General features: G+C 37.5%; 1 protein-coding gene across 4 annotated transcripts in view; it reads right to left on the bottom strand.

The window, feature by feature from the left end:
- The window catches only part of GABRA4 (gamma-aminobutyric acid type A receptor subunit alpha4), a 233,124-nt gene that overhangs the window by 188,052 nt on the left and 24,867 nt on the right, over positions 1 to 20,205 (bottom strand). For 2 of the 4 annotated variants that reach the window (XM_070451941.1, XM_070451939.1), the window contains exon 8: positions 14,408 to 14,667. In XM_070451941.1, the coding sequence (XP_070308042.1) occupies positions 14,408 to 14,667 (260 nt within the window). Of the gene's footprint in view, positions 1 to 10,325; positions 11,808 to 14,407; positions 14,668 to 20,205 lie in introns of those variants that run through there. The other 2 variants (XM_070451942.1, XM_070451940.1) reach the window with 2 other exon arrangements.

Genomic DNA, 20,205 nt, shown 5'->3' with positions numbered 1-20,205 from the left:
CATGGTTCAAACAAATAAAACCTGGCTTTTCTCAAAACAAACCACAGGCTCATTGCTTCTTGGAAGAGACAGCCAGGGAAGGTCAAGTGCCCAGGTGTCAACGCATTGCTGCTGTGAATGCTGCTTTGGTTAAGGACCAGCTCTGAGACTATAGCTAGCAAGTTTCTAAATGTTTGTTAGACTCTCGCTCACCTTCCAGGGGCTTACCTCTCAAGCTCCACAGAGGCTTCTTTTTATCACGTTCCAAGCAAGATGCTCTTCCCAGAGCTTCTCCATTTAAACCAGTTCTCGGGAGAGTATTGATTATTCCCTTTTTCCATAGGCAACCAGAAAACATGCCTAATGTAGCCTAAACGAGAGTTGAGCACGATTCTCATCTCCCTTCTAGTAGCCCATCTACATTAGGACACAAAGATAACCCAAGAACAAAACTAAGAGTCAAACGCATGGACAATTAAAAGGCAGGGATAAGCAGCTCCTTCACAGGGAAGGGTTCCAAAGAAACCAGGTAGTTTGAGGTCAAGTGTTATCCAGATTTCCTTCAGTAATCCCAAAGCTCTGTGTGGACCTCAAAAAATAACAAAGCAATGCTGGGATGGGTTTATGGGGTTTTTCTCTATTACCATTATCATCTAGGACTTCTCTTTCCTGTCATTACTAGTAGTAACAATATTTCATAGACTATATTGAATTCACTCTATCATTCATTAACTCAGTATACAAATGTTGGAGGGTCATTTATGGGTGCCAGGCTATGTGCTAGGCATTTGTCTTATGATTTCTATTCTTCAAATTGCTTCTTTAAAAGAAAATCTGTTTAATAGACACCCGCTATGTACACAAATGCCCACAGTTTGATAAGCTGGGGAGGATAACACACTTGTTTTATATATGAAGACTTGACTTTCTGCTCCTTGGCTACAGAGGTCTCACCACCTTTGGCGAAGTCCTCTTTGGGAATGTTAATCCTCAGGGGGCAACAAACTAGGGGCTTCACAGGTGGCACAGACAGTAAAGAATGTGCCTGCCAGTGCAGCAGGCGCAGGTTCAATCCCTATGTGGGGAAGGTGCCCTGGAGTAGGAAAGGACAATCCACTCCAGTGTCATTCCATGGAAAATTCCAGGGACAGAGGAGCCTGGAGGTCCATGGGATCTCAAAGAATGGAACAGGACTGAGCTTCCACGCATGCCAACAAACTGGCCAAAGAGGAAATGCAGGTGTCCTGAACAGTGGGGTACTCCCTCCTTCTTCCCTTTGTCTAATATTTTCATGGCATGAGATTTTCTACTTTCAAGTGATCCCTTGATATCCATACTAAACTGCCTGGACTCAGTAAAAACTTTTTAGGGAGGCAAAGATAGGAGCACTCTCAGGGAAACTAACCCCCATCCTCATTTGCAAACCGATCACAATAAACTGTGGGAAAATTCTGAAAGAGATGGGAATGCCAGACCACCTGACCTGCCTCTTGAGAAACCTGTATGCAGATCAGGAAGCACCAGTTAGAACTGGACATGGAACAACAGACTGGTTCCAAATAGGAAAAGGAGTACGTCAAGGCTGTATATTGTCACCCTGCTTATTTAACTTATATGCAGAGTACATCATGAGAAACTCTGGGCTGGAGGAGGCACAAGCTGGAATCAAGATTGCCAGGAGAAATATCAGTAAACTCAGATATGCAGATGACACCACCCTTATGACAGAAAGTGAAGAGGAACTGAAAAGCCTCTTGATGAAAGTGAAGGAGGAGGGTGAAAAAGTTGGCTTAAAGCTCAACATTCAGAAAACTAAGATCATGGCATCTGGTCCCATCACCTCATGGCAAATAGATGGGGAAACAGTGGAAACAGTGACAGACTTTATTTTTGGGGGCTCCAAAATCACTGCAGATGGTGATTGCAGCCATGAAATTAAAAGACACTTACTCCTTGGAAGGAAAGTTATAACCAACCTAGACAGCATATTAAAAAACAGAGACATTACTTTGCCAACAAAGTAATGGTCAAGGTCTGGTTAAGGCTATGGTTTTTCCAGTGGTCATGTGTGGATGTGAGAGTTGGACAGTGAAGAAAGCTGAGCACCGAAGAATCGATGCTTTTGAACTGTGGTGCTGGAGAAGACTCTTGAGAGTCCCTTGCACTGCAAGGAGATCCAACCAGTCCATCTTAAAGGAGATCAGTTCTGGGTGTTCATTGGAAAGATTGATGCTGAAGCTGAAACTCCAATACTTTGGCCACCTCATGTGAAGAGTTGACTCATTGGAAAGGACCCTGATGCTGGGAGGGATTGGGGGCAGGAGGAGAAGGGGACGACAGAGGATGAGACGGTTGGATGGCATCACTGACTCGATGGACATGAGTTTGAATAAACTCCGGGAGTTGGTGATGGACAGGTAGGCCTGGCGTGCTGTGATTCATGGGGTCGCAGAGAGTCAGACACGACTGAGCAACTGAACTGAACTGAACTGAACCTTCTTTTTGAATTCCTTATAGGCAGACTTTTCTGTGACTATGGAATCTACAACTGTTTTCAATTAGCCAAACAAAAAGTAAGTAAAAAAGTTGGCTTCAGCCAAACTCCTCCCAAAAGAGGGAGAGAGTTTGGGAGAGAAGCAAAATTCACTGGACTACATTGTTAGGGAGTCAGGAGATTGGAGGGGATAAAGAAATGCCAAAGCTAATTGTCTACATGAAAACATTAGATTTTTAAAACTTACGCATGAGACAAGTGCTCGGGGCTGGTGCACTGGGAAGACCCAGAGGGATGGGATGGGGAGGGAGGTGGGAGGGGGGATTGGGATGGGGAACAGATGTAAATCCATGGCTGATTCATGTCAATGTATGGCAAAAACCACTACAGTATTGTAAAGTAATTAGCCTCCAACTAATAAAAATAAATGGAAAAAAAATTACTCAAGTCATAAAAAAGAACAAAATAATTCAATTTACAGTAACATGGAGGAACCTAAAGACTAGTATACTGAGTGAAGTAGATCCAACACAGAAAGACAGTATATATGGTATCGCTTATATGTGGAATCTAAAAAAAAGTGTATAGATGAACTTATTTACAGAAGTAAAATCACAGATGTACAGAACAAACTTTGGGTACCAGAGCAGAAGCAGAGGGAAGGATAAATGGGGAGTTTGGAATTGATGCATATACACTACTGTTTATAAAATGGATAATAATAAGGACCCGCTGTCCAGCACAGAGCTCTGCTCAATACTATGCAATGGCCTAACGGGAAAAGAATCTAAAACAGAGGAGAGATACACATACACATCTGGGTATATCTGCGTTACTCTGCTGTTTACCTGAAACCAACACAACGTGGTCAATCAGCTACAATCCAATAAAAATTAAAAACTAAAATAAAACTTAAAAACTAAAGATACAGCAAATGAAGGGGAAACAATAGAGTTCTACAGAATAATTAAGCAAGAGGAATGTGGAAATTCAGGCTCACTAATAGAAGCAGCAAAAAAGACACTGGGAAATAATTTGACACGTTATTCAAACAAAGAAGTTAGGTAGGGTTAGAGTCTCTTGGAAGATGAGATAGTAGCAAATATTAAGAAAAACACACCACGCCACACAATCTGAATAGAAAATGCTCTCCCCTTTAATTGGCCAAAATACATAACAATTTTCTCCTACCAAAGACATTTATATGCATAATGTCTTCTGGTTTATTTAAATGAAATGAAACAAGTAATACCCAAACTGATGCATCTTGAAACTTCTAAATTATCAGAGGCTGAGAGAAAAACTGGAGATTTAGCGATGTATATTATGTTGTGGGAAAATTAGCCTCTCAAAATAGCAGAAGGGAAATTGGCAGCTTAGCCAAATAAACCAGAAGGAATGAATACTCTTACTCAGTAGCTGAGGGAAGAGAACTTGATGGATAATATAGCCAAATATTGAGAGAATTTGTTTCAAGCATCTGCATATTTTTGAAGCTGACAATGCCCCCCCCTGAAAAGAAGTGCTGGCCCACTCACGTAGTAACACAGAAGAAGATTCGCCAAGTTAATAATAATGGGAAACACCGTTAAGAAAAAAACTGAGAGCCAAAATTTCACCTGGGCAAACAGATGGCCCTTCATGAACTGCTCTCCCTGACAAATGGGCACCTATCTCAGTTATATGAGGAGCGAAATTAATCAGTAGCTGTTTCTTGAGCACCTGCTAGATTCTTAGCAAATCTGTGCCAGATGTACTGGAGAAGGAACGGGGTAAATGGAGAAGTAATAAAAATATCAACAACGTGATAGAAGTTTACTAATTATAGAGCGATTCTACAGCGGTCCTTAGCTAACGCATAAAAATCACAAACCAAACCAAGGATATTTATAGTAACGAGGTGGCTCATTTCCTTGATACTCTCCTTTATCTGCTGACCATCAGTAAAATACACCTCACTGCCAGGCTAGGTTCTCTCACCAGCCCCTCCCAAAATTCACCACATTGTTCACATCTCTTGGTCCCTACAGAATACCTAAGCTGTCACTTGACATAGTATAAATTCAGTAAGGGCAAAAACTCTCTTTTAAGACCCTTTAAAATTTTCCTCTCCACCTTTACAATAGAATTCTTTTGAAATATATTATAAATAAATATTGTTAATTGAATGTACTAGTACATTTTAAATCAAAAAATCAAAAACATACCTTTCAACATTTTTTAGATGTTTAAAATGTCAAAAAATTGGGAAAACTATGGATTGGTCTATAGTCAAAATGACTGAGCTAAATCAACTGGTGATTTTTAGCATTGAGGAAATCCACATATATTTTATGCAAAGCTAGAAATTTGGAGAGTGTGGCTAATTTTCTGAGACTTTAGCTTTTATGTAAACTGAACTGCCAGCCCTGAACTGCTTGGGCTTCGTTATAAATGGGATAGAGTTTTACAGTCTGGCTCACACTTTCAACAATATAAACATTAGCAACCTTCAGAAAAATGAGGAATGGGGTGGGGAGTGAGGGCGTGGGGGTAGGCACAGGAAAGAGTCACCAGTGGTGGTATTTGGTTTTAAGAGAGGGGAAACAATTCATACAGGCTGTGAATCTCGACTTGGGAGCGACTTCGGCCTTTGGACCCTGGCTCAGTTACTTAGGAGGCGTGAGCTTGGACAAATCACTTCCACCTCTGTCTCAGTTGGCCATCTATAAAAGAGGGTGAGGCTGGGACAGGACCGCTGTGCCAATGATAGAAGTGAATATATGCAAAATATTTAAAATACTCTCTGGTGCTACTAAACACAGGATCAGTTATGTTCTTATTGCCGTTGGAACAGTATGGACTTTTGCTATGTAAGAGTACATAAAATAACCTGAATGTTTAGTTTGACCTGACTCAGTGAACCCGAAAAGAACCATCCTTCTTTGTAGCCATGCTTATGAAAGTAAACATATGCTAGAGAGTATAAAGCAAGCCAGCACTAGTTATAGATACAGATAAGTTTTCAGTAACAGGTTTTTAAATTTTTTAGAAAGGAATTTGGATATAATCTTGGCTAACATCATCAGGTAACAGACAGAGAAATGGACACTCAGATATTAGGTTGTGTGATCAAAGAAAAACCGGAAAACTGAGAGTAGAGACAAAAATCCCTCAATACCTGCCTTTTTCTCTAGCTGAGAGTCAGCACAGTGCATCTGGAAGCACCCAAAACACTTCACTGTATCCTCACCATAAAATTGCATATGTAACAGCACGACTCATCTTAGGGTGTTTTGTGGAAATCAGAGATAACACACGTAAAGTAACCAGCACTATATATATATATACGGCACATGTGTGTGTGTGCTAAGTCGTTTCAGTTGTGCTCCACTCTTTGCAACTCCGTGGATGCATCTTTTACGTCTCCTGCGTTGCAAGGCGGGTTCTTTACCACGGTGGCCACCTGGGAAGCCCTATCTGGCACACACAAGTGACAATGATGGGGACTTCCCTGGTGCTCCAGTGCTTAAGAATCCACTTCCCAATGCAGGGGATGTGGTTTTCATCCTTGGTCAGGGAACTAAAGATCCCACATACCAAGGAGCAACTGAACCCACGTGCCACAATTAAAATCTGACACATCAAAAATAAATAAATAAAATTTTTAAAAAGAAAAACTAAAAGAATAACAATGATGGTTATGATAGTGACAAGCTGAATCTTCAAATTCTACATACTATGTAAATACACTTCCAGCTTCTTCCTTTGTCATATTTGCAAACATAGAATAAGTGAAATAAATGGACAAGTTTACTAGCAATCTATATCCATACCACATACACGCACTCCTACACTGTATTATACTAGGTTTACAAGATGCCTTAATACTTCCTTAAATACTAGCTAGCATATTAATGTCTAGCCTTCCTGATGTAGCATTGAAATTATGGCATGTCCCCTTCTGGAGGAGAAAATAGCCTAAATTTTCAATTATGATGCTAATGTTGGCATTTTTCTTCCCACGTGATGTTATTACAAATAATTACCAAGATATGCACAGTATTACTTCAATAAGCTACTAAAACTGATCATATCTCCTCCCTTTGTCATTTTGAATAATGTCTCTTACCTTGTCACTTTTTGCATTTCAGAAGTTAATCTGAAGTCTCAGCTTAACTCTCTCTGATATAATTTATCATTACCCTCTCAAACATCCTTCAAAGCATTTTTCACATTTATTCATTCATGGTCATATTCATTTATTCACATTCACATACATATCATTATTTAAATTTTTGAAGTTAAGTGTTGAAAGTCACCCCCACACTACCCTCAGAGTATTCCCAAACTACTACACTTAACAAGTGTTCCATTAATATAGCCATAAATAAATAGGTTCCCAGTAGGTAACTGAATTCATAGATCCATATTCCAGCACATAGGTCTAAGGTAGCAGTGAATATTTGAGAGTAAGCTTGTACTACTATAAACATACTTGAATTATTCTAAAACCAGGATTCTATATATTAAATATAGTCAATTATAAGAATAATATCCTATCTCCTTCACTTTAAGACTATGCTCTGATGACTAGCACATAGTAGTTGCTCTGGAAACACTTGTTAAATTGCTAACTGAGATTTGGCTCTCTTGCTTTAGCAAAATGACAATTTCTCATGAGTCAGCACGTGACACATAATAAAAGTAACAGATGAAAAACATGGTCAGAAATTCAACATAATTCTGATACTCATGACACTTAAATCATCCAGTTTAATAATTGTACGATTAAACAATTACTCATTGCCTAAAGAGCATTACTAACTACAGAACATTCAGTACAGAAAAAAGTATGACTTCAGAGAGGTACAATTTATATAAGACTTAAAGAAGTCATTAAACTAGGACTGTCACCAACAAACCGAAATGTCAAGTGAAATGACAGTACCTCTTCACATCCTTGTTCAAATTGCCACGGAAACAGATTTTAAAATAAGTTAGGAAATGAAAGAAACAAGGATAAATGAGAAAACGAGGTGTGTTTTTTCTTTTTTTTTTTTGCATGCTAGCTTGAACTATTTAAAGCACAGCATTTCTAAGAGGAATTTTGAGAATGATTGAGATGAAAATCTGAAACTGGCCTAGTTTATAGAGCCTGTTAGAATGCAATGAGGCTTGTGTATTACCAACCACTGGGAAATCATCGCACTTCACACTGGTGTTGCTCACAGACACCGATATCTGTGTGGGCTTCCCTGGTGGCTCAGCTGGTAAAGAATCCGCCTGCAATGCAGGAGACCTGGGTTCGGTCCCTGGGTGGGGAAGATCCCCTGGAGAAGGGAAAGGCTACCCACCCCAGCATTCTGGCCTGAAGAATTCCAGGGATGGTATAGTCCATGGGGTTGTGAAGAATCAGACAAGACAGCGACTTTCACTTTCTGTGACAGAGATGACAAAAATGATCCCAGGACAACAAACGGTACTCTCCTCATAACCCATGGCTGCACTTATAAATTTACAGAGACTTTCCATTTTGCTTGATTTTGTTTTCAAAGGGTCCTCCTCGGTTCCCTGTGGTTGCCCAGTCCGACTGTTGACATGCATGTCTCAGAATGACTATCTGCTGTTCCTGATCCTCACGGTGACTTGGTTCTAGCCCACCACTTACCATCCACCTGAAGTTCACACTTAACCGTGGTAAGGAGGAATGTTACATTAAAATGCAAGTGCTTTTGGAAATTGGTGATAAACGTATTGGTTTTTAGAGGCACCACAATTCCTATTGTCTGATTACTATAGTTGGCTGATTATAATAAACAACTGTAACTATCAGACACTGGGCTATGTGCTGTATGGGAAGACAGAATGAAGCCATAGTCAATTTTATTAAGGAGTTCACCATCCATGTAGGTAAATAGAGTAATCACATATGAAACAATTTGTTCAAAATACTTTAAAATATTATAGATAATAAATTATGTGTGGTGCATGTGTTAGATATCAAAGATGCTTCAAGGAAATAAACAATAATAGTGGTCACAGCTAGAGTGACCATCAGGGAAATGCAAATCAAAACCATCTGAGGTAGCACCTCACACTTGTCAGATGAATATCATCATAAAGACCACAAAAAAAATGCTGGAGAGGGTGTGGAGACCCTCTACAGTGAGGGGACCTGTACCCCATTGGAGGGAATGTAAATTGGTACGGCCACTATGGAGAACAGTAAGAAGGTTTCTCAAGAAACTAAAAATAGAACTACCATATGATCCAGTAATTCCACTCCTGAGTATATTTCCAAGGAAAACAAAAACACTAATTTGAAAAACTATATGCACCCCCAGGTTCATTGCAGCTCTATTTACAGTTGCCATGATATGGAAGCAACCTAAATTGCTTCCATCAATAGATGAATGGATTAAAAAGATGTAGTATATATGTGTATGTTTATATATATATGTATATATATATGTATATATACACACACACACACAATGAAACACTACTTAACCATCAAAAGAATGTTGCCATTTGCTATAACATGGCTGGATCTGGAGGGTATTCTTAGTGAAATAAGTCATACAGAGAAAGACAAATAGTTCCTATTTTTCTATTCTTTTTTCTATTCTCCTGTTATTACTCCACTTTGTAGATGTGGACTCTTGCCACCATGTTCTTGAGATCCTTAAGGTTGGTCAAAATGATCCTTATCTGGGAAATAGGGCTAGAGCTTGACTTTGAAGAATAGATGGTAAAGAAGGAGATTTTCAAGAATGCACTTGAATTACTAAATCCAAGGTGCATCTTGAATTATTTATATACTCTTTTAATATCATCTTTTTCTTAAAGATTATAAGTGGAGCAATAGCTATTTAATTTACAAATATCCTTGTAAGAAGCTATGAGCACTTTAACAGTGAAAAGTCCATGAAGAATAGCTAAGTCAAATGGAAACAGAGAAAGCCATTAGGTAGATGGGACAGGAAGGGTGCGCAGTGGAGAAATATGCACTTGCATTCAGAAAAGTATCTATTTACACTCCCTCCTATCATGGGATAGGAGAAAATGTCTCGCTATGGAAAAGTCCACCTGTCTAAACTTGAACTAATTAGCTTCTTCATTAAACATGCTTCACCGCTCTTCTCTATTCTAATGAATGGTGCCACCACCATCTATCTTGTCCTTCATTTCCCTGCCCCAACATCTAATCAGTCATTAAGATGTGAAATGAGAAGTTTGAGGTTTGCAAGCCCAGCCCTACCACTTACCAGATAAATAACTTTGGGAGATTGCTTGATTCCTAACTAGCAATATCCTCATTGGTAAAACATGGACAAAAATAGAACATATTTTATAAGTTGTTAGAATTAAAGTGTATCTACAATGTCTGTAAATTATTACTAAAAGCATTTGGAGTATTTTGCTGTTGCTATTTAGTCATAGAAATACAAACAAAAGACTCTGTGTTAGGCTCATCATTTTATACACATGTATTACACACACACACACACACACATTCTAATGTCTATCTGTATAGCTATATTATAAATTAAATACTATAAAACAGAATTGAAGAGAACGAACCCTACACTCAGACCCAGCTAAATTAAGCTTAATATTGGGTCTACCATTTTCTAGTTGTGTTATCTTGAATACATCAACTTGACAGCTTCAAGGGTCAATTTCTTCATCTATAAAACAGTTATTGTGAGCTTGCAATTAATTAGCACATGATAAGCATATCACACAGTACCTGACACAATGCAAAAGTCCAAGGAATTTTAGTCATTATATCATGGGATTTTTTCACAATATACAATGTGCATACATTAATGTATACTTTCTGACTGAACAAGAACTGTGGAATATATTTTCAAATAATTGTTAAAATATGATTTTATTAAGAAATCTCCACATTTTATAGTTACTTATTTTCCAAAACATCCTGTTAACCCAGATCACCTGTGTCAGTGAGCAAGCAGGCACTCTAAGAAGCAGTAAGTGTATAGAAAGATAGATCCACGAAAATAGAGCTCAGCTTAAATACTGGAAGGGCAAAGTCAAAGCCAGAATTACAGTAATGTCACAGAAGCAAAACATCCACTTTCCCTCCTGATGCCTAAAAACACACTCAGGCTGCCCGTGGATGCTCTTAGAGTCTGCCAGTCGGCCTTTTCTCCTTGCTTCATGAATATTCCATAAACCATAAGCTTTCCAATTCCCAAGAAATAAAAATGGTAACCATAAAACTCTGCTAGGCCATTAACAGTCCATAGGTCACATATAGTGACCATGAATCAAACGACTAGTGAGCTTTCCCAAAGGACCAGTGAATTATCAAATATTGTGAGGAGTTTAAACACATTTTAAACTAAGGCAGCATTATTCAAATAAGCAAACAGCTACACAAGTTGGAACACATTAGAATAATACAATTTTAACTATTTGATTAAAATCTATACTGAAAATCCAAACTTACTAAGATGATTAGAATACTTCCTTGCAGCAACATATTTTAAACTCTTGCTCTTAACATACTCTTTCCCCTTCTTGATTTCCTTCTCCTTATTTATCTATGTTTTTCTCTGTCTCCTTCCCTTCCTCAATTTTAATGCATTCTCAACCTTCAAAGCTAAACTTCCTGAAAGTATTCAATGACAACTGAAGCCCCAGAGCCAGGTGTGTTCTGGCAGCAATATGTGCTCTGGAGGATGGATGGCCAACTCATTAATCACAGTCCTTAGAACACAGATTCTTCAAGGAAACTGCTCTGGAGATCCCAGTTATAATACAAACATGGCTACACACTGGAGAGGATGTGGACATATATTTTGATGAAATTTATTATAAATTCCTTCCAAACCTGTAAAGACCATGACTCTATGCCCTTCACAAACAAATTTCATCATCTGATTCTTTGTCAGGCCGTTTGCACACAGCGTGAGGCCAATGCTGCCAAGAGGACTGACAGAATCCAAGCAGACTTAGCCAACCGGACGCGGCAACGCTAGCATTCATCAGTGATCACAACTGTTACAGTCAGAAAATATGCTTCAAGGCGGTATTACTTCTCATCCCGCCTTTGGAAATTCTGCAGAATAGCTTTATGCTAGTTAAGCAGTACTTTCAAGTATATACAATAACACTATGCAAGGAGTCTTATCACCTTGCAAAAATGAAAAGAGAACCACATCAAATCATTATAAACAGAAAAAAACTACATAGATATCGGTGTGTGTATACATATATATGTATACACATATATACACATATATATGTATATATATACATAATGTCTCCAAATGCAGGATCTTTAGACTTTAGCAATCCTGGGATCAGGGGGAGCTGATAGCTACAAGGAAAAGTCAATATATTTAATAACTTCCACAGTATTAGAAAATGGTAAGTTGAAATATGTTGTTTTAAAAGCTAAAAGATAAACAATGGTTATATAATAACAGGACAGATAGCTTTCAAAGTATATGAAAAAATAAAGAATGTGAAAATTTAGCAATAAAAATGCATTATAAAAGTTAATTAAGAAAGAATATAAAAGTTAATGAAATCAGACCAAGTAGAATTCAAGGAGCATTATATGGAATATCACCAAAGAGGTTATTTTATGATCAAATTCACAGAGTTAAATGAAAATAGAGCTGTTATAAATCTTTACATGTTGAGTATCATAGCATCAATATGCACAAGACAAAACTAGTTAAAATGCTAAACTAACACAATCTCATTTTTGGAGAATTTTTCTTAACTTTCTTGGTATTTGAAAGATCAAGAAGAAAAGAAGTGATTTATAAAGTTATTAAAAGGTGACATAATAATGTTTTAGGTAAAATTAGTAACTAATAGTCGACTCCTTAATTTCCATCAAACATTTATCAGCTTTAGTATAATTCAGGCCACAATGAAAATATCAGTAACATTCAAATCTATACAGGTAACATTTCTGAACATAAGGTGGTTCAACTAAAAATACAATGAAGCTAGATAAACAAACAATATCGCTTTTGGAACTTATTATCTTCCAAATAATTATGAGCTTATATAGAAAAATAGCAGCATAATTGCAGAATATTTAGCAAATAATTATGATAATATATCATTAAAAAGTTATGAATTATGGCCAAAGCTGTATGCAAAGGAAATCTCATTGCAATGAAGGAAACTTTATTATTAAATAAGAAACAATGAAAATAGACTAAGAACTAAACTCAAAATGCTAGAAAAAGAGTAACAAAATTAACCTGCACAAAGATGAAATTAAAATAAATCTTAAGTCAACAATAAGAATAAAAAGCAAATAAATAAACACAGGATAGTTTTTTAAAGGAACGGTAGACAGAATTATTCTACCAAGGCCTCAATACAACAAATCAAAACAACAAACACAACAAAACAACAATAAAAGGCAGAAAGGACACAACATCACTTATGGGGGAGAGGGAAAGGGAATAAAGCTGTTGATAATGAGTTTTTTATCTGACAATAGTAAACAAAATTCATCCTAATAATTTTGAAAATCTTGATGAAATTGATTTCTTTAGAAGAAAATGTAAGCTATCCAAACTTACTTTAATGGAAGGACAGTAATTTTTCTATCAGCTCATCTGTCATTCTTAGAGAACCGGTGCCCGGATCCTGTCCTGGGAAGGAGAGCTATAAACTGAAGGACACTTACCAGCTCATACCTGCCCGGTAAACGGCTAACCTCATTTGTTCTACTGGCATCTTCCCTGGGAGGACCTCCTGACTGCCTGGTCTCGGAACCTAATTCCACTGTTGCCACAAGGCCCTAGCATTTCCTTCCCACTTTGGTGGTTCAGCGCTATCAAAGCAATGCACCGTCTAATGTACCTGTTTTGCTATATATATACATTTTTTATAAATTTTCTGTCTCCCTTGTCCTACATACTTAAATGTAAGTCCATAGAGTAAGATAATTGTCAGAGGGCTTTGTATGCCTTTGTTTCTCAGATCATCAACAGTGTCTGGTGCATAGTTGGTATTACATGTGTATTTGGTGAATGAGTGAAAAAAAAGAATGAATGCATGTTTGAATAATTAAGGGGATGAGTTATTACCTATAGAGAATAGTGTTGGTGACTTACATACACTTTGATTTGGGCACATGCAGACAAAAGGAGCTTTAGACTCATTTGTGGCAGCAACTACAATAAGGCTGTGTATAAGTGACCATAGATACTTCTTTGATTCAGGGAAGAAAATGAGAGAGAGATAGCGGAGTCTCAGAGGAGGAGGAGAGGAGGAGGAGGAGGAGGTGATGACTGCTTGCTTTCTCATTTTCATGATGATTTGCTATTTCTGTACAGCTGGTATCCAAAAGTCACTTTTTAATTTTTTTTATTTTGCAGAATCACTTATGTGCCCAAATTAAATTACAGTAGCTCTTATATACTTTCATATCCTTTTAGATCTGTCTCTTTAGGACAAGACTTCTCAGTCTTGGATGGATATCACCTGCACCTAGGAGTCTTCTTGTTTATTGGTTTTCTTTTCTTTTTTCACACAAGGGCACAGCCCCATGGGGGCAGTTCTAATGCAGAGCCATGCTAAGAATCGCTGCTTTATTTTGTTCAATGAACTCTACAAGGATGCTTTTCCAACCTGCTTAAGGGTATCCACAGATTTCTCTTAAGTGCATACATAAGATTTTGCTCCCTAAATGTTAAAAAGTTTTAAATTCTGAACTTTCATTTGAACTAGCTCCAAGTACATCTGTCTCATCCAGAGCTGTTTAATTTTTAAGCCATTAATCATAGTTTCAAAGTTGAAATTTATGATTATCCTTTAACATTTTTTTGAATATTTAAATGAGTTACAAATTATCGTTGGGATTTTCAACTTCCTAGCTTTTCCCCCGGCAATGGAAATTTCACCAAGATGCTAAAATCATGAGCTAATAGGTATTAAGTGAAATACCTGCAGAGGTGTTTCAAGATGCTTTTCTCTCAGCACTGGAGCAGCCGAAGTTTCCTGGGGGGCTTTTGATGTCTTCCTTTTGGCCTTTTCCATTTGAACATTGGTAAAGTAGTTGACGGCAGCAAACTCAATAAGGGCCGAAAATACAAAAGCAAAGCAGACAGCTATGAACCAATCCATGGCAGTCGCATAGGACACTTTGGGTAAAGAATGCCGGGCACTGATGCTCAGCGTGGTCATGGTCAGGACTGTGGTTATTCCTTCAAAGGAAAAGAGCAAAGAGACAAAATACTTTCTGGTTACTTCTACACAGAAAAAAACAACCAAACAAAAAGATCTGGAAATTTGGTGGGGTGTCAGTAACAAAGTTTATAATAACTCAAAACAAACCATCTTTGATATGATTCCAATCCTAATGGTTCAGTGAAATTAACACAGGCTTTGGAGTGAGAGACAGATGTGGTTCAAATACTGACTCCTCCAATCACTGGCTCAGTGTGAGTTGGATTAAGTTAGGAAAACACACTGGGTTTCACTTGATACCCACTTACTGAGTTTACTATTTAGACTTAAAGTATGTCAGGCAACTGACATGTTGGGTTGACATTAGTACCCAGGCCAATATACCTGAGAAACTGAACACCTAACAGGAAGTGTGACTCACTGAAGCACTGGTTCTCAGCCAGCAGTGGGAAGATGGTAGAATTGGAAATTAAAGGATCAGAACTTCATGCCTGGGGTAGGCATGGCCCATGTGATTGAAACTCTCTACCAGAAAAACCATAAGTTATATACACTCAAAATCTTTACCTGAATATTACCTATTGAATTAAAATAATAAATGTACTAGTTATAAAATAGCTCAATTTATATAAAACAGAAGGAATGCTCCCAAGAAATAGATTTCTAGAACAATTTGGTTTTAAAAATATTGGACATCTCAGTTCAGTTCAGTCACTCAGTGATGTCCAACTGTTTGCGACCCCATGGACTGCAGTAAGCCAGGCTTCCCTGTCCATCACCAACTCCTAGAGCTTGTTCAAACTCATGTCCATTGAGTCGGTGATGCCATCCAACCATCTCATTCTCTGTCGTCCCCTTCTCTTCCTGCCTTCAATCTTTCCAGGCATCAGGGTCTTTTCCATCGAGTCAGTTCTTCGAATTAGGTGGCCAAAGTATTGGAGCTTCAACATCAGTACTTCCAATAAATATTCAGGACTGATTTCCTTTGACTGGATATCTACGGCCCTTCAGTTTATGGTTGGCAGGAAAATACTGGTAACAAGAATAACAGTATTTCTCTCCCATCAATAAGCTTCTGAAGCATATCATCTCCAGAAAAACCTTTTCTGCAGAGCCTGGAAAAATGTCAATCCCCATTCTCAATGGAAAAATCCCACTTGCCACTGAAACTGTAGAGAAATGCATGATTTAAGGATGTTAAATTTTCGCACAATTGCCCCTCTCTGCCTATCTCTTTCTCTGTGGATCTAATCCATGTTATGTAGTTAAGTTTGGAAAATTTATTTGGAGATTTATCATATCCATTTAAATCATTCTATGTAATACTTAGGAAATCTCCTGATTTGATACACTCAGATGTTTGGAATGATGAAGATGAAGACAGTAACAATGATGAAGGCATAAACTATTTATTCCAATCCATGCCAATCCCTAGCCTAAAGTCACATATTAAAGTGAAGGGACAGAGAGCCCCATGCAATAATGAAGGAATAAAAATATTTCGATGCAGGGAGAAATAACATTGTCTCTTCAACTGGGCACTTGATTCTATTCTACCTTGTATTGTTCCCTAATTGTTCCATTTGTGTGGCTTTGTTTCCGCAACTTCATTAAGCATTGACTCCTTAAGGGAAGAAATGTTGAACACCGCTTTGGGATTTACCATATTTCACACAGTGCCAAGCACATGATAAATGTGTAGTAAATAAAAATACTTTTTTCAGCTTTTCACCAATCCATTTTCTTCCCAATCCTTTCTGAATTGTCAGTTTTAAAATGAGAAGTTAGAACAACTGTGTAACTTCTGAGCTACGATCTTTCAAAAATATTCCATAAACCATACAAAGGGAATAAGTTGAGAACTTGGTTGTATTCTCTTTTAAAAGAAATGTTTGTGATATTTTAACATTTTATAAGTTTAAAACAGACTTAAAATATGTTTATTCAATCAAATACATAAATATCTAAATGCTTATGAAAATGCAATATTGTGAACTTATTAGACTTTGTTTCAGAAAGAGACCTCAGGACGTTTAGGCCTCTATTTTATTTTATTTTTATTTTTAGGCTTCTATGTTAAATTTCAGGAAAATGGCACCATCCCCATGTCATTGTGAGATAGTGAATAAACCCTAAATTAATTCTGAAAACTTCTAGCTCCAAAATTTAAATATAAATCAAAGTTTTTCTTCTTATTCATAGCGAGTTAAATGGCCTATTAAGAATTCAAAACTGTTCTACAACTTTATTAGGTATATTTCCTCTAATAGCATAGAAATTATACTGAAAGAGCTTGAAAATAAAATATAAACAGTACCATTTAAACAAGAATACTACTCAGAAATCAGAAAGTTTTACAGAGACCGTAATGTAATCAAAAAGGAATCTGAAACTCAAATATAAACAACTTAAGATTATCCATGTTGCTTTGAACAATTTTTTGGTAATAGAACAATTTCTCCTGAGGATAAGCAGTAATGGTCTTTTTCTCTCCTGCATTATGAGAAGAAATTCCATCATTAATGACAAGTAAGCAGAATATTAATGCAATTATCGAGCTGTGAATCCAAAAATGACTTTCTGACTGTTAAGGAGGGTAGATCACCAAGTTTATGAATATGTTCAACAACATATGGCTATGTGGCTGCTTTGCATTTCTTTTTTATTGTCTAGAGTACACTTGATTTAAAAATTTTCAGAAAGATCTTTCAGATATTATGGTTCCTATTTTAAGACTGTTGGCAAAATTAAGAAAATAACTGGCATAAACAGTTGGCTGAGTGTTTGAAATTGCCATCCCTTTAGACATTAAGTTTCTCTGTCTGGAGTTCAGTTTTAAGAAAGAACTAGCACGACAGGAATGGGCTCTTTGCACCTGCGTCTAGTGAGGCAGTTGGTTCAATGGACACCAGGAAAACAGCGACAGACGCTAACCTCTCAGGTAAGAAGCCACGCTTCTTCTGCATATGGGAAGACGGTACATCTGTTACCACATCTACCCCAAAATACTTTAATAACCATGGAACTTTTTGGACAAGTTCAGATATTGATGCCAGGCCCTGTTTTTAGAATGCTGAATATGCTCCATATTGGCTGGCCCAGGAGCTGGAAGAGGACATCTAAGAGTAGCCTAAGACTATACACAGGAGTGAATTTTGGGCCAGCCACTCCTAGAAAATGAACTAGTAATGATGCAGACATGCCAGCTGGCATTTACTCAGATTTCATGTTTTACCCTATTGGAATAACTAGAAAATTTAAGAGGCATACATCTTTAGAGATAGACCTTTCCGGAGAACTTAGCATACTCTACTTCTCATATTTACACTAATTTTTATTCATTTTTGTTTTTGCATGATCTCGAGTAACATCTCTTACCCAGCAAATTCTTTCTTGAGTAAAGAGAAAAATGAGAATTGGGACAGATAAATGCTAGCCAGAATTATTTCTTTTTATTTGAGTCTCATATGAAATAGACTGTTCACCACCCCCCCGCCACATACTTAAAACTTAACTTCCACTGAAAATCTCAACAATTAAATAGTTACTATTCTGGCACATCTTAGGTCTTAGAAGACTTCAGTATTGGGCATAATTTTCCTGGTCAATCCAAACCAGCACCTCGGTGCCGGAGCACAGTCAGCAGCAAATAGAAGAGTCCCCACAAAGTGCGCAGAGTACATAGCCGTGCAAACCCACGCAGCAGCGCCGAAGGCATCCGCGAGCTCCCGGGTCCCCAGACGGCCTCCCCACCCCACCCCACCACATAAAGGCAGAGTGGCGGACGGGCATGAGCGGGCTCTCAAAGTGAGGCAGAAATTGTTCTGGGTTTATCACTTCAATATATGATTTTATACAAGTTTCTTAACCTCTTTGTGTCTATCCTTATCCATATAAAATTACTAATGCCTAACTTGCTGAGTTATTCTGAAGATTAAATAAGATGATCTCTATCAGTACATGGCAAATTTTATTATCATTATTATTAGTGTTACCAGTATCCTTACTGTATGATACACAATTCCCTTATGTTAGCTTATCTGGATAGGAAATATTGAATGGATACAGCTATAACCAACGCTCTCCCCCACACATACCACTGGAAATTTCTATTATTTGGGGACAAATGAGACAGAACAGTGGCTATGAGTTTGCAATCAACCAAGAAAGCATTCAAAGCTCATCAACCAATCACAATAACTATAAAATAAAGAGAACAGTCACATGGGATAGTATCAAGTAGCAAGTCTCAAAATGAGAGAAACAGCAGCTCGGACTGTCAGAAGAGTATCCAAATAAACTCACTGAATCCTCACAGCAACCTATGCAGTAGTCACAAATCATCCTGTTGTAACACTTGAGGAAACAGGCAGAAATAACTCACTGAAGGCTCACAGCTAATAAATGGTAGACTTCAGGTTACAACCTAGGCCATCTTGCTCCAGAGTCTGCACTTTTGACGTGGATACCTCTTAATGAAAGGCATCATTAATGGGGCAATGTTTTCTGCTGCAGAAATTACTTAGGAGCATAGGATAAAGATGGTAATACATGTGGAAGTGATTTTATTCTTATCTTCAATGATGATAGTTCCTGAAACATTAATATTATTTGTACAAGCGAAAGTTAAGGGACTTTGATCTGGTTCTCAGCCTTTAAGTTTCTGCCCAGTCAGGCTGTCTTTATACATGATGTACACACCCAAGGTTAACTGTGTTCACTGCACTGAATGAGACAATGAACACCAAGCATTTAGCAAATGAATCTTTTGTTGGTAACACGGATGGACCTAGAGATTATCATACTGAGGGGAAGTAACCAGACTGAGAAAGAAAACTATATATTAATAGGATATCACTTACATGCAGAATCTAAACACTGATAAAAATGGACTTATTTATAAAACAGAAACAGAAACATAGACAGAAAAGAAACTTATGGTTACCAAAGGGGAAGAAGATGTGGGAGGAACAAAATAAGAGTTTGGGATTAACATGCAAACTACATACATAAAATAGATAAACAACAAGGGTGACTGTATACTCAGTATTTTGTCATAATCTATAAGGAAAAAGAATCTAAAAATATATACATATATGTTTATAGATATATCTACATATATATACTGAGTCACTGTGCTATATAATGTAAACTAACACAATGCTGTAATAATGCTGTAAAGAGCAATATTGCATAGGAACCTGGAATGTCAGGTCCATGAATCAAGGCAAACTGGAAATGGTCAAACAGGAGATGGCAGAGTGACCGTCGACATCCTAGGAATCAGCGAACTAAGATGGACTGAAATGGATGAATTTAACTCAGATGACCATTATATCTACTGCTGTGGGCAGGAATCCCTTAGAAGAAATGGAGTAGCCATCATAGTCAACAAAAGAGTCCAAAATGCAGTACTTGGATGCAATCTCAAAAACGACAGAAAGATCTCTGTTCATTTCCAAGGCAAACCATTCAACATCACGATAATCCAAGTCTATGCCCCAACCAGTAATGCTGAAGAAGCTGAAGTTGAACAGTTCTATGAAGACCTACAA

The sequence above is a fragment of the Odocoileus virginianus genome, chromosome 21, assembly GCF_023699985.2.
Source record: "Odocoileus virginianus isolate 20LAN1187 ecotype Illinois chromosome 21, Ovbor_1.2, whole genome shotgun sequence".
NCBI lineage: Eukaryota > Metazoa > Chordata > Mammalia > Artiodactyla > Cervidae > Odocoileus > Odocoileus virginianus.
This window is presented reverse-complemented; position numbering and strand designations above follow the sequence as displayed.